Consider the following 13,793-nt stretch of genomic DNA (forward strand, 5'->3'; position numbering starts at 1 on the left):
ACTGCCCTGCGGCCCAGTCTCTGAAGGGAGGGGATCATGCTCTGCTTCAGTATGTCACAGTACATGTTGGCATTCATGGTCCCCTCAATGATCTGTAGCCCCCCAGTGCCGGCAGCACTCATGCAGCCCCAGACCATGACACCCCCACCACCATGCCTGACTGTAGACAAGACACACTTGTCTTTGTCCTCCTCACCTGGTTGCCCCCACACACGCTTGTCACCATCTGACACCAAATACCTTTATCTTGGTCTCATCAGAGCACAGGACATGGTTCCCGTAATCCATCTCCTTAGTCTGCTTGTCTTCAGCAAACTGTTTGTGGTCTTTCTTGTGCATCATCTTTAGAAGAGGCTTCCTTCTGGGGTGACAGCCATGCAGACCAATTTGATGCAGTGTGCGGCGTATGGTCTGAGCACTGACAGGCTGACCCCCCCCCCCCCTCTGTTGTGACGGGGAGTGATGGAGGTGTGTCGGGGGGGGGGGGGGGGGGGGGGTAGATGATGGAGGTGTGTCTGTCGGGGGGGGGTTGATGGGGTAGCTGAGTATTTCCCCTGAGACCCCGTTGAAGGGGTTAAAGTCCCACCATCTAAGTGGACATACGGTTGCTCATAGTAACGGCCCCACGGCGCAATTCGGGCACGGCTTTGCACAGCAATTTTCTGTTCTAACTCTGTCCACTTGGATGGCGGGACTTGAACCTGGACTCAGTGCGCCTTCATCTTCAGAGACTTTCGGCGTCTCGTCTTCCGTACTGCGATGTACAGGGCAGACACTATCCGACGGGGGACAGTATTGCGACACAACACCGGGGATCACTAACCAGCACAACTCATGAATACAAACCCCTCCGATGTACTTCTCCCCTCTAGCATCCTATTAACAGGGTCTTTATGCTGGGTGAGGGGCAAGAAGTGTTGGCCAGTCACGTGGCCACACCGATTGGCCATCGGCGGTCACATGATCTGGACCAAGTCCTCCTGGCTCCCGATTAGTACAGACTGGGAGCTGTCACTGACTGCTCAGTTACTGTGCTGGGAGCGAGTTGTGAGCGCACTCCACCCACGGACATATCCGTGCAGCATGACTATTAAAGATCGCCTTCCACGCCCACGTTACATTGTATTTCTTATCCTTTCTTACCAAACACAACACTCTCCACATGGAGATGGAACAACCCAAGTCTGGGGAATAAATTGAGGGAACCGTGACCTTCTCTGGGGCCCCATTATTCCATCTCTTCATACACTATAGAGCAGTGTGGGAGATCCATTACTGGCCGACACTCCGGATCCTCCCTGCAGTCCTCCAGGTCAGGGGGCTCCAGTGAAGAGGCCACAATGAAGGATCGGCACCAAGACCCGCTGTGCCCATTATGAGGGGTTCCCACCATCCCTGTGCTGAGTTCCCGGGTCTCTACACCCGCTGTGCCCATTATGAGGGGTTCCCACCATCCCTGTGCTGAGTTCCCGGGTCTCTACACCCGCTGTGCCCATTATGAGGGGTTCCCACCATCCCTGTGCCGAGTTCCCGGGTCTGTACGCCCGCTGTGCCCATTATGAGGGGTTCCCACCATCCCTGTGCCGAGTTCCTGGGTCTCTACACCCGCTGTGCCCATTATGAGGGGTTCCCACCATCCCTGTGCCGAGTTCCCGGGTCTGTACACCCGCTGTGCCCATTATGAGGGGTTCCCGCCATCCCTGTGCTGAGTTCCCGGGTCTGTACACCCGCTGTGCCCATTATGAGGGGTTCCCGCCATCCCTGTGCTGAGTTCCCGGGTCTGTATACCCGCTGTGCCCATTATGAGGGGTTCTCACCATCCCTGTGCTGAGTTCCCGGGTCTGTACACCCGCTGTGCCCATTATGATGGGTTCCCACCACCCCTGTGCTGAGTTCCCGGGTCTGTACACCCGCTGTGCCCATTATGAGGGGTTCCCACCATCCCTGTGCTGAGTTCCCGGGTCTGTACACCCGCTGTGCCCATTATGATGGGTTCCCACCATCCCTGTGCAGAGTTCCCGGGTCTGTACACCCGCTGTGCCCATTATGAGGGGTTCCCACCATCCCTGTGCTGAGTTCCCGGGTCTGTACACCCGCTGTGCCCATTATGAGTGGTTCCCACCATCCCTATGCAGAGTTCCCGGGTCTGTACACCCGCTGTGCCCATTATGAGGGGTTCCCACCATCCCTGTGCTGAGTTCCCGGGTCTGTACACCCGCTGTGCCCATTATGAGTGGTTCCCACCATCCCTGTGCTGAGTTCCCGGGTCTGTACACCCGCTGTGCCCATTATGAGGGGTTCCCACCATCCCTGTGCTGAGTTCTCAGGTCTGTACACCCGCTGTGCCCATTATGAGGGGTTCCCACCATCCCTGTGCTGAGTTCTCAGGTCTGTACACCCGCTGTGCCCATTATGAGGGGTTCCCACCATCCCTGTGCTGAGTTCTCAGGTCTGTACATCTGATGGATTTATCCATATTCTTTATTTTGTGGGGGATGGTAGAAGAGCTGAACAGCTAAGAACTACTTTTGGTCACCAGTAACATCACTTGACTGACTTTTCACCTTATAAAACCCCAGAATCCAGCAAAAGTGTGACCACACCCCCTGAACCCCCCCCCATTTAGTATGTGTATTAGCAAACCCCTCCCCCCAGAAGAGATCTCCGGATGAAAGTCACAGACCACAGAATGGAATAAATTTTGAACTTTATTAAAGTTTCAGCGACATTTATGCGACGAGGGCCGAGGCTGTGGAGGACTCGCTGGAAGAGAAAGAAAACCATCATTAGATCACAGGAAGGGGCGGTACACTTCAAGAACTTACCCCGCCCCCAATACCCAGGTGACACTTACTACTTCCAGGTGGGTGGGAGGACTCTCCTGGTCTTGTAGTAACGAGCCAATCGGTGGATTCTGCTTTCAATGAGAATCAAACGGAATTTGGCATCTTTATCCTGAGGAAGAGAACGTCCAATCAGATCCACCGTCATGTTAGGACCCCAATACCCGGCCAGGACCCCCCACCCTCCAAAACTCTCAGACTATGTATACTGAAGAAAAGAACATCCAATCAGATCCACCGTCATGGCGGCACAGTGGTGTAGTGGGCGGCACAGTGCTGTAGTGGTTAGCACTCTCGCCTAGCAGTAAGAAGGGTCGCTGGTTTGAATCCCAACCACGACACTACCTGCCTGCAGTTTGCATGTTCTCCCTGTGCCTGTGTGGGTTTCCTCCGGGTACTCCGGTTTCCTCCCACAATCCAAAGACATGCTGGTAGGTTAATTGGCTTCTGTCCAAAAATTGGCCCTAGTATATGAATGGGGACCTTGGATTGTGGCTCCTTGAGGGTAGGGACCGATGTGAGTGTGCGATGTACAGGGATAGGGACAATTGTAGACACTCAGGTTGAACTGGATGGACTGGTGTCTTTATTCAACCTTACTATGTCAAGACCTCAATACCCGGCCAGGACCTTTCCATGCTGATAAGAGGATCACATAGTAAATTCCTCTGAGAAGACGACTCGTCCCCCCGGACTGCAAATATCCCACAGAGCTTACAGGCAGCTTCTACCTGAAGAGGATACTGTGGAGTAGGGCTGAAACAACTAATCGATTAATCGGCCAGTAACATAATGGGGTTTAAAAAATAAAATGAGCCCTATGTTTTTGTACTGTAAATATTAATTTACATGGAGGCTCCATCACACCGACATCTGGACATGAATGTACTATGTGACTGCATAGGTTACCTTCCTGTTCCTCTCCAGATGTTTGCGCACAGCCACAGCCTTCTTGATCAGGTGGTAGAGGTCCTCTGGCAGGTCGGGGGCCAGTCCCTTGGATTTCAGGATCCGCAGGATCTTGTTACCAGTTACAAAGCGAACCTGAGCAACACCATGAGAGTCCCTCAGGATAACACCTAGAGGAGGAAAACAAAACTGGGTTACACCAGTTCTGGAGCCACCACGTCCTACAACTCCTCCCAACCCCACCAAGCCTGGAGCCACCACGTCCTACAACTCCTCCCATCCCACCAAGCCTGGAGCCACCACGTCCTACAACTCCTCCCAACCCCACCAAGCCTGGAGCCACCACGTCCTACAACTCCTCCCAACCCCACCAAGCCTGGAGCCACCACGTCCTACAACTCCTCCCAACCCCACCAAGCCTGGAGCCACCACGTCCTACAACTCCTCCCAACCCCACCAAGCCTGGAGCCACCACGTCCTACAACTCCTCCCAACCCCACCAAGCCTGGAGCCACCACGTCCTACAACTCCTCCCAACCCCACCAAGCCTGGAGCCACCACGTCCTACAACTCCTCCCAACCCCACCAAGCCTGGAGCCACCACGTCCTACAACTCCTCCCAACCCCACCAAGCCTGGAGCCACCACGTCCTCCCAACCCCACCAAGCCTGGAGCCACCACGTCCTACAACCCCACCAAGCCTGGAGCCACCACGTCCTACAACCCCACCAAGCCTGGAGCCACCACGTCCTACAACTCCTCCCAACCCCACCAAGCCTGGAGCCACCACGTCCTACAACTCCTCCCAACCCCACCAAGCCTGGAGCCACCACGTCCTACAACTCCTCCCAACCCCACCAAGCCTGGAGCCACCACGTCCTACAACTCCTCCCAACCCCACCAAGCCTGGAGCCACCACGTCCTACAACTCCTCCCAACCCCACCAAGCCTGGAGCCACCACGTCCTACAACTCCTCCCAACCCCACCAAGCCTGGAGCCACCACGTCCTACAACTCCTCCCAACCCCACCAAGCCTGGAGCCACCACGTCCTACAACTCCTCCCAACCCCACCAAGCCTGGAGCCACCACGTCCTACAACTCCTCCCAACCCCACCAAGCCTGGAGCCACCACGTCCTACAACTCCTCCCAACCCCACCAAGCCTGGAGCCACCACGTCCTACAACTCCTCCCAACCCCACCAAGCCTGGAGCCACCACGTCCTACAACTCCTCCCAACCCCACCAAGCCTGGAGCCACCACGTCCTACAACTCCTCCCAACCCCACCAAGCCTGGAGCCACCACGTCCTACAACTCCTCCCAACCCCACCAAGCCTGGAGCCACCACGTCCTACAACTCCTCCCAACCCCACCAAGCCTGGAGCCACCACGTCCTACAACTCCTCCCAACCCCACCAAGCCTGGAGCCACCACGTCCTACAACCCCACCAAGCCTGGAGCCACCACGTCCTACAACCCCACCAAGCCTGGAGCCACCACGTCCTACAACCCCACCAAGCCTGGAGCCACCACGTCCTACAACCCCACCAAGCCTGGAGCCACCACGTCCTACAACCCCACCAAGCCTGGAGCCACCACGTCCTACAACTCCTCCCAACCCCACCAAGCCTGGAGCCACCACGTCCTACAACTCCTCCCAACCCCACCAAGCCTGGAGCCACCACGTCCTACAACTCCTCCCAACCCCACCAAGCCTGGAGCCACCACGTCCTACAACTCCTCCCAACCCCACCAAGCCTGGAGCCACCACGTCCTACAACTCCTCCCAACCCCACCAAGCCTGGAGCCACCACGTCCTATAACTCCTCCCACCAAGCCTGGAGCCACCATGTCCGACAACTCCTACCAGACCCACCATGTACGGCAACTCCTCCCATCAAGCTTGGAGCCACCACATACCATGACTCCGCCCATCCCACCAAGCATGGAGCCACTATGTCTAACGACTCCTCACATCTCACCAAGACAGGAACCACCACGTACAACTCCTCCTCCCACCAAACCTTGAGCCACCACGCACAAAGACTCCTCCCATCCCAAGCATGGAACCACCACATAGGATGACTTCCATCCCACCAAACCTTGAGTCAACATGTATGACTCACTCCATCAAGCCTGGAGACACCACGTACATCACCCCCCATCACACCACGTCTGCAGACAACACATACAATGACTCCGCCTATCCCACCCAGCCTGAAGTGACAGAGTACGACTCCTTTCTCACTAGGCCTAGAGCCACCGTGTACAAGGGCTCCCCTTTCTCACCATGCCTGGAACCACCACCTCATAAAGCCCGGAGCCACCGCATCCAACAGCTCTGTCCATCCCACTAGGCCTAGAGACATTGCATACCACCCTTCCCCCACACTTACCAATCTGGGATGGGGTGAGACCCTTCTTGGCCAGTTTGAAAATCTGTTCCTTCACATCATCAGATGTCAGTTTCAACCACTGAGGGAGGAAAAAAAAAAAAAAAAACACAATAAAAAACAGAGTCCACTATGAGACGAGGATCATGTGACATCTCACATAAGATGTACCAATAATTGGCACACGCCCAATATAGTCATTAACCAATGCAATAGCAAACTGCCTCATTCTATAGGAATAGGGGTCTCCACACTTCTACCAACACAGAGCCCACCCCCCCCCACCCCCATTGAGAGCCCCCCCTAACAAACCTCTTGTACTGCCCCCCACGTTAAGAGCCTCGCGCCAAATCAAATCCCACCCCCCCCCCCAATGAGAGCCTCCCGCCAACCCCCCGCCCGTTTTGAGCCTACTACCAACCCCCCTGTGCCCCCAAACTGAGAGCCACTTACCAAATCTCCTGCCCTCCCACCCCCCATTGAGAGCCTCCTACCAAACCTGTGTGACCCCCCCATATTGAGAGCCTCCTACCAGACTTCCTGTACTGCCACCTAACACACCCCCCCCCCCCCCCGGAGAGCCTTCTACTAAACCTCCTGTATGTACCCCCCCCCCCATCCTGCCAAATACCCCATTTTGAGCCCCCAAAACAGGCTTCCCTGGAGTGATCCCATTTCATACTGATGCGAGATAGGATAGGGGGGACCTGGCTGATCCGAGGCTGTGAGAAGAGCGCCCCTTTGTGGTCACCCCTTTAAAAGATATTAGACAGAATCTCTGCTGTGTATGTGAATATCTGAGAGCAGAAGACACTAAGCACACAGTGGGTACTTACACACGATGGCGGTACTTACAGTGGGGACGCTGCGTCTGTATGGGAGAGCCGACTGGGACAAGCCCTTTCTGCAAAGAAAAAAAAAAAAAAAAAAGGAGACAACGGTGAGATGGTGACAACCCCCGATCATCCAATACCGACACAGAACTAAGAGCGCCGCCCATCAGGAGAGATCAATAGAAGTCTCCACCCCCCCTCTCCCACAATGGGACTGGTGGGTGTGGGGACACTTCCCGATACAGGGGCACAATTCACCTCCGGAGGGTTTAAAATGTCAAATCTACCCTCTATTTTGTAGACACTGTAACTTTTGTGCAAACCAGTCGAAAAAAAACGCTTATTGCGATTTCTACAGGCCAATCCCATCCTCTGTGCACAGGCCCTTCCCTTCCTCCCTGCACACCTCCAAAAACCTCAAAACTAGTATGTATTTGGAGGTGCACAGAGAGGACAGGAGGGCTGAGGGTACCCCCCCCCCCCCCCACACACACACCAAAACCCAAAACTTCACAACCGTGTACAACTCCTAATACAGAAAATGAAAGGAAGTCCATAAGGATGGCGAGTTTATCCCCCGACAGGGCAAGGTGGGATCAGTGCAAAAAGATGGAAGAGACGAACAACTGCCTTCATAATCCACCTTCTGGAAGATTTACCCCCCCCCCCCTTATGACCAGGCCAGTTTGCAATTTGGGACTGCGTCACTTTAAAGAGGAAGTAAACCCTGATGAGTGTTACTTCCTCTTTTTCCCTGCAAAGGTAAAGCATAATGGACTACTATGCATCGCATCACATCGCATCGCATCGCATCACACAGTAGTCCATTATGTGTCACTTACCTGACACAGGAGCCAGCGAAGTCACCGCTGTCCCCTGTAGTCCGCCGCGTCCATCTTGCTGGTGGCGTCTCGCAGCTCCGCCGCTGTCATTCGGCGAAGCCGCGATGACGTCACTCCCGCGCATGCGCACAGGAGTCGACAAATGCGGCAGCTCCATTTTTGGAACTGCTGCGTTCAGTGCGCCGCCGTATCTCCTAAACCATATAGGTTTAGGAGATATTTCTTGGACCTACAGGTGAGCCTTAATCTAGGATTACCTGTAGGTCAAAGTGGGTTGTAAGGGTTTACAGCCACTTTAACTGACATTTGTGTGGACATTGCACCCAAATAAAGGCTACGTCTTTTTTCCACACAAATCAAGCTTTTTGGTGGTATTTGATCCCCTCTGCGGTTTTTATTTTTTGTGCTATAAACAAACAAACAAACAAAAAATTATATTTAATATATATCATTTTCTGCTATAAAACAGCCCCAAAAAACAAACTTAAAAATGTCTTCCCTAATTCAGGCCAATATATTCCGCTACATATTTTTGGTAAAAAATGTCAATAAATTTATATTGATTGGTTTGCGCAAAAGTTATGTCTACAAATTATGGGATACCGCTGATCAGCTTGTGCCGTGACCATAGGGACCCTATTCAAATAAATGGCTCCACTCCAAAAAAAAAAAAAAAAAAAATAAACTGTAACCCAGTGACCGGTGTTGCAGAGCACTTAGGTGGGTCCAGACAAGCCTACGGGGGGGGTTGGCGTTTGCCGTTCTCACAGAAATTACTCAACACTCTATATTATCCGAGTACAACCGGCATCAACATGTCCTGATGTCTTTTGTAGTGAGAGAGAGTGTACACACACACACACGCTTTCCACTGTGGCTCGCCATAGTATCTTTGAGCAAGCCCAGCACTGGTACCCTTAGTTAACCACTTAACCGGTTCCCGACCAGCGCACGCCGATGTACGTCGGCAGAATGGCACGGGCAGGCATATTGGTACGTCCAATCTTTAATGCCACCCTGCCATTGCGAGCACGCCGCCAGCAGCACGGTCGGGACCCCCGTGAATCTTGTCGCGGGTCCCGCGGACTCGATCGCCGCAGGGATACCCATGACCAGACTCACGGGGAGGCTGAACAGAGAAATGCCGTTGTTTATCAGCATTTCCCCGTTCTGCCTAGCAACTAGTGACGCTGATCTCTGCTCCATGTGATTGGAGCAGAGATCAGCGTTCACTAAATTCAAGTCCAACCCCCCAACAGTTAGTAACACGCCCCTAGGAACACTTAACCCCTAAACTGCCACCCACTGGTTAACTCCTTCACTGCCAGTGTCATTTACACAGGAATCACTGCATTTATATAGCAGTGATTACTGTATAAATGACAATGGTCCCAAAAATGTGTCAAAAATGTCCGATGTGTGCGCCACAATGTCGCAGTCACAATAAAAATCGCTGATCATCGCCATTACTAGTAAAAAAAAAATTTTTTTTTTTTAATAAAAATACCATAAAAACTATCCCCTATTTTGTAAACTTTTGCACAAAGCAATCAATAATCGCCTATTGCGATTTTGTTTACCAAAAATATGTAGAAGAATACGTATCGGCCTAAACTGAGGGAAAAAAATGTTTCTTTTTTTATATGTTTTTGGGGGATATTTATTATAACAAAAAGTTAAAAAGAATGCATTTTTCTTCAAAATTGTCACCATTTTTGTTTATAGCGCAAAAAAATAAAAACCGCAGGGGCGATCAAATACCACCAAAAGAAAGCTCTATTTGTGGGGGACTTCAATTTTGTTTGGGAGCCACGTCGCACGACCGCGCAATTGTCAGTTAAAGCGCAAAGTGGTCTGGTCTTTGACCAGCAAAATGGTCAGGTCTGTAATTGGTTAAAAAAAATAATAATTTGAAAATGACTTAGAACCCCCAAACATTATACGTTTTTTCCTAACACCCTAGAGCAGTGATGGCGAACCTTGGCACTCCAGATGTTTTGGAACTACATTTCCCATGATGCTCAACTGCACTGCAGAGTGCATGAGCATCATGGGAAATGTACTTCCAAAACATCAGGGGTGCCAAGGTTCGCCATCACTGCCCTAGAGAATAAAATAGCGGTTGTTGCAATACTCCTTCACACCGTGTTTGCATAGCGGTCTTACAAGCACACTTTTTTGGAAAAAAGTAAAATAAAAATTCACCAATTTTTTTTTTTTATTATTCAAAAAAAGTTAAGTGAGCCCAATTTTTTTTTTTTACTGTGAAAAGATGAAGTTACGTCAAGTAAATTGATAATGAACACGTCGCGCTTCAAAATTGCGCCCCCGCTCATGGAATGGTTGATTAACTTTTACCCTTAAAAACCTCCATAGGCGACGTTTAAAATAAAAAAAAAAAAAAAATAAAAAAAAAAAACTTTACAGGTTGCACGTTTTGAGTTACAGAGGAGGTCTAGGGATAGAATTATTGCTCTTGCAATTGCGGCGATACCTCACATGTGTCATGTGTCACCCTCATCAAATCATTCTCCGCAGCTATTACCTTTTGTACCCACCCCCTCCCTTTAGAATGTAAGCTCTATGAGCCGGGGGCCGTCCTGTACCTTTTGTATAGAACTGTAATTGTGTTGCCCCCCCTATACATTGTAAAGCGCTGTGTAAACTGTTGGCGCTATATAAATCGATAATAATGTGACCTCAAATCTCATATTTGGACTTAAATGCAATCAGAATAAAAAAAATTTGTCATGTGAAAAAATGAAAGCCAAAAAAAAAAAAAAAAAAACACTCATTAACCACTTCCCGACCAGCGCACGACGATGTACGTTGACAGAGTGGCACGGGCAGGCATATTGGCGTACATGTACGTCCAATATTCGATGGCGCCCTGCCATCGGGAGCGCGCCGCCGGCGGCGCGCTCCCGCACTGGTCGGGGTCCCCGTGAGTCCGGGCGCAGGACCCGATCGCTGCGAGCATCCCCGCGATCGTCTCACGGAGCGGCCGAATGGAGGAAGTGCCGAGTAAACAACATTTCTCCATTCTGCCTAGCAACTAGTGACGCTGATCTCTGCTCCATGTGATTGGAGCAGAGATCAGTGTACACTAAATGAAAGCCCAACCCCCCCACAGTTAGTAACACACCCCTAGGAACACTTAACCCCTACACTGCCACCCACTGGTTAACCCTTTCACTGCCAGTGTCATTTACACAGGAATCACTGCATTTATATAGCAGTGATTGCTGTATAAATGACAATGGTCCCAAAAATGTGTCAAAAATGTCTGATGTGTCCCCCACAATGTCGCAGTCACAATAAAAATCGCAGATCGCCGCCATTACTAGTAAAAAAATAAAAAATTATTAATAAAAATGCTATAAAACTATCCCCTATTTTGTAAACGCTATAACTTTTGCGCAAACCAATCAATCGCTTATTGCGATTTTTTTTTTACCAAAAATATGTAGAAGAATACGTATCGGCCTAAACTGAGGGAGAAATTTTTTTTTATATATTTTTGGGGGATATTTATTATAACAAAAAGTAAAAAAATAATGCGTTTTTTTCAAAATTGTCGCTCTATTTTTGTTTATAGCGCAAAAAATAAAAACCGCAGAGGTGATCAAATACCACCAAAAGAAAGCTCTATTTGTGGGAAAAAAAGGACGTCAATTTTGTTTGGGAGCCGCGTCGCACGACCGCGCAATTGTCAGTTAAAGCGACGCAGTGCCGAATCGCAAAAAGTGGTCTGGTCTTTGACCAGCAAAATGGTCCGGTCTGTAAGTGGTTAATGTGAAGGTTCACACAAAAATGGAACCTCCGCTTTTTTGGAACCCCCCCCCCCCCCCCCCTCCGGTGTCACATTTGGGACCTTTCAGGGGGTGCAGATATCTGTGTAAGACTGGTATTTTCACCCACTTCTGGGCATAGACTCCCGTGGAAGCGCGCGCCTCTTCCCGCCGTGCTGTGTGACGGAACACTCACGGGTCCCAGAGACAGCGCAGACCATTTACATTGCGCTGCGCGACTCACACGTGTGCAGTAGGTGAAGTGAAGCCGCAACACTTCATTTCCTAATTCCTTTACTGAAGACAAGCGGCAGCATCTGAGGACCCATTCAGCTGCCGACATCGCTGGACCCTGGGACAGGTAAGTGTCCTTATTTTAAAAGTCAGCAGCTGCAGCATTTGTAGCCGATTTTTTTTTTCTTCCACGGGTCTCCCGCTTTAAGACGTATGGGCGGAGCCGATGTTTTGAGGTTGCTTCCGCCCTGCAATGATATGAAGATGGGGGAGGGGCAGCCCCTCTACTGAGAACGGTGATCTCGTGGTGAATCCGCCACAGAGACCACCAGAAGCGGCAGCTCTAAAGATGGATACCTCAGTTGTGGCAGCAGCCGCTGTTACCACCTTCAAAACAATGTGTGTGTATAATATATATATACACACACACAGGGGCTGGACAGCAAATGGTTAACTACCATATATTATATTTACATATTAGTCTTTTGCACTTCACTTGGGATCTGTCATTCTATAACTCTGAACCCCTCCCCCCCCGGACTAATTGTGTCTAAGATTTTTTTATTTTTGGGGGGTGGGTGACAGAGACCCCCCCACACACACACTGATAACATGCGTGTTGAAGCCTCTTTGCAACACGTGTTTAGCTCTGGTGATGACCTCATCATGCTGTGTATTTATTAGGGGAGATGTTTATATTTACACTGATGTATAAGGTGGTATACAGATCTATGTATATAAGGTGGTATACAGATCTATGTATATAAGGTGGTATACAGATCTATGTATATAAGGTGGTATACAGATCTATGTATATAAGGTGGTATACAGATCTATGTATATAAGGTGGTATACAGATCTATGTATATAAGGTGGTATACAGATCTATGTATATAAGGTGGTATACAGATCTATGTATATAAGGTGGTATACAGATCTATGTATATAAGGTGGTATACAGATGTATATAAGGGGTATACAGAGGGGTGCACAGGATATACATGATAAGCAGTGATCGGGGTGGGGGAGGGTGTTGATCACCTCAGATCTATATACAGTGAGTAGAGATGATATAGAAGTGTCTATATACAGTGTGTGATAGCAGACTGATTATATAAATGAGAGAGAGAGAGAGAGAATGGATGAGTACAGAGCTTGGTGGAATCAATATAGGGGGTTATATATATACATACACACACCTCCCCCGCTTATACATCTCCTGTATACAGATATATCCCCTCCACATATATAATATACACACACGTGTGTGGAGGGGAGATTACATATATGTGGGGGATGGTGGTCGGTATACATGCGGTATATAGATACAGGTGGGGGGGATGGTGGTCGGTATATAGATATATGTGGGGGGATGGTGGTCGGTATACATGCGGTATATAGATACATAGGATAGACATAGGTGGGGGGATGGTGGTCGGTATCTCCGGTTCCTCCGCTCCCCCTCCTCAGTCCCCGGTCTCCCCTCCACCTCGGCGGGTCTATCCGGGGTCCCCCCGGCCTCCCTTCCCCTCCTCGGGGCCCCGGGCCCCTCTCTTACCCCGGAGCGTGCATGCGACCCATGATGGCGGCTGGAGAGAAAAGAGCGATCGGGAGTTGCGCATGCGCTGATCACCGCCAGGAAAGGAACTACGTCCCCTAACCTCCGCCTCATACACCCGCCGACAGCTTCCCCGCCACGCCCCCCCCCCCGCCGGAGTAGAAGGCGGAGTCTGGCGCATGACCAATCGCGAGCGCGGGCTATCATGCCAAGCCCAGCGAAGGGGAGGAGCTGCGGGCGGGCGTTGTGGACTCCGGAACGTTAGAATTTCTGGCGCTGCGGGGAAGATGTTTTCCGGAGCGCAGCCGGAAGGAGGACACATGTAACGGAAATGGAACGTCCGTGTTTTCCCTCCAGCCAATCAAATTGTACAATTCCAAAAACGTTTA

General features: G+C 50.7%; 1 protein-coding gene across 1 annotated transcript; it reads right to left on the reverse strand.

The window, feature by feature from the left end:
• Positions 1 to 2,690: 2,690 nt before the first annotated feature.
• Positions 2,691 to 13,536, reverse strand: RPS13 (ribosomal protein S13). The gene is made up of 6 exons (XM_077453688.1): positions 13,405 to 13,536; positions 7,002 to 7,050; positions 6,150 to 6,228; positions 3,753 to 3,922; positions 2,855 to 2,955; positions 2,691 to 2,763 (listed from the first exon to the last, which is right to left on the reverse strand). Exons 1-6 carry the CDS (start codon positions 13,425 to 13,427, stop codon positions 2,730 to 2,732), a joined length of 456 nt encoding a protein of 151 aa, XP_077309814.1. The 5' UTR covers positions 13,428 to 13,536; the 3' UTR covers positions 2,691 to 2,729.
• Positions 13,537 to 13,793: the final 257 nt, after the last annotated feature.

Source organism: Lithobates pipiens, unplaced genomic scaffold (genome assembly GCF_037356315.1).
Source record: "Lithobates pipiens isolate NorthernLeopardFrog02 unplaced genomic scaffold, aLitPip1_a1.2 Scaffold_24, whole genome shotgun sequence".
Classification (NCBI taxonomy): Eukaryota; Metazoa; Chordata; class Amphibia; order Anura; family Ranidae; genus Lithobates; species Lithobates pipiens.

Bases quoted from the DNA above. Each gene is read 5' to 3' on its own strand.
- RPS13 (XM_077453688.1), bottom strand. From the start codon at position 13,427: ATGGGTCGCATGCACGCTCCGGG. The intron at 3,923-6,149 runs GTAAGTGTGGGG...TTCCTCCTCTAG, and splicing joins TCTCACCCCATCCCAGATTG to GTGTTATCCTGAGGGACTCT. The intron at 2,764-2,854 runs GTAAGTGTCACC...TTTCTCTTCCAG, and splicing joins CTCCCACCCACCTGGAAGTA to CGAGTCCTCCACAGCCTCGG.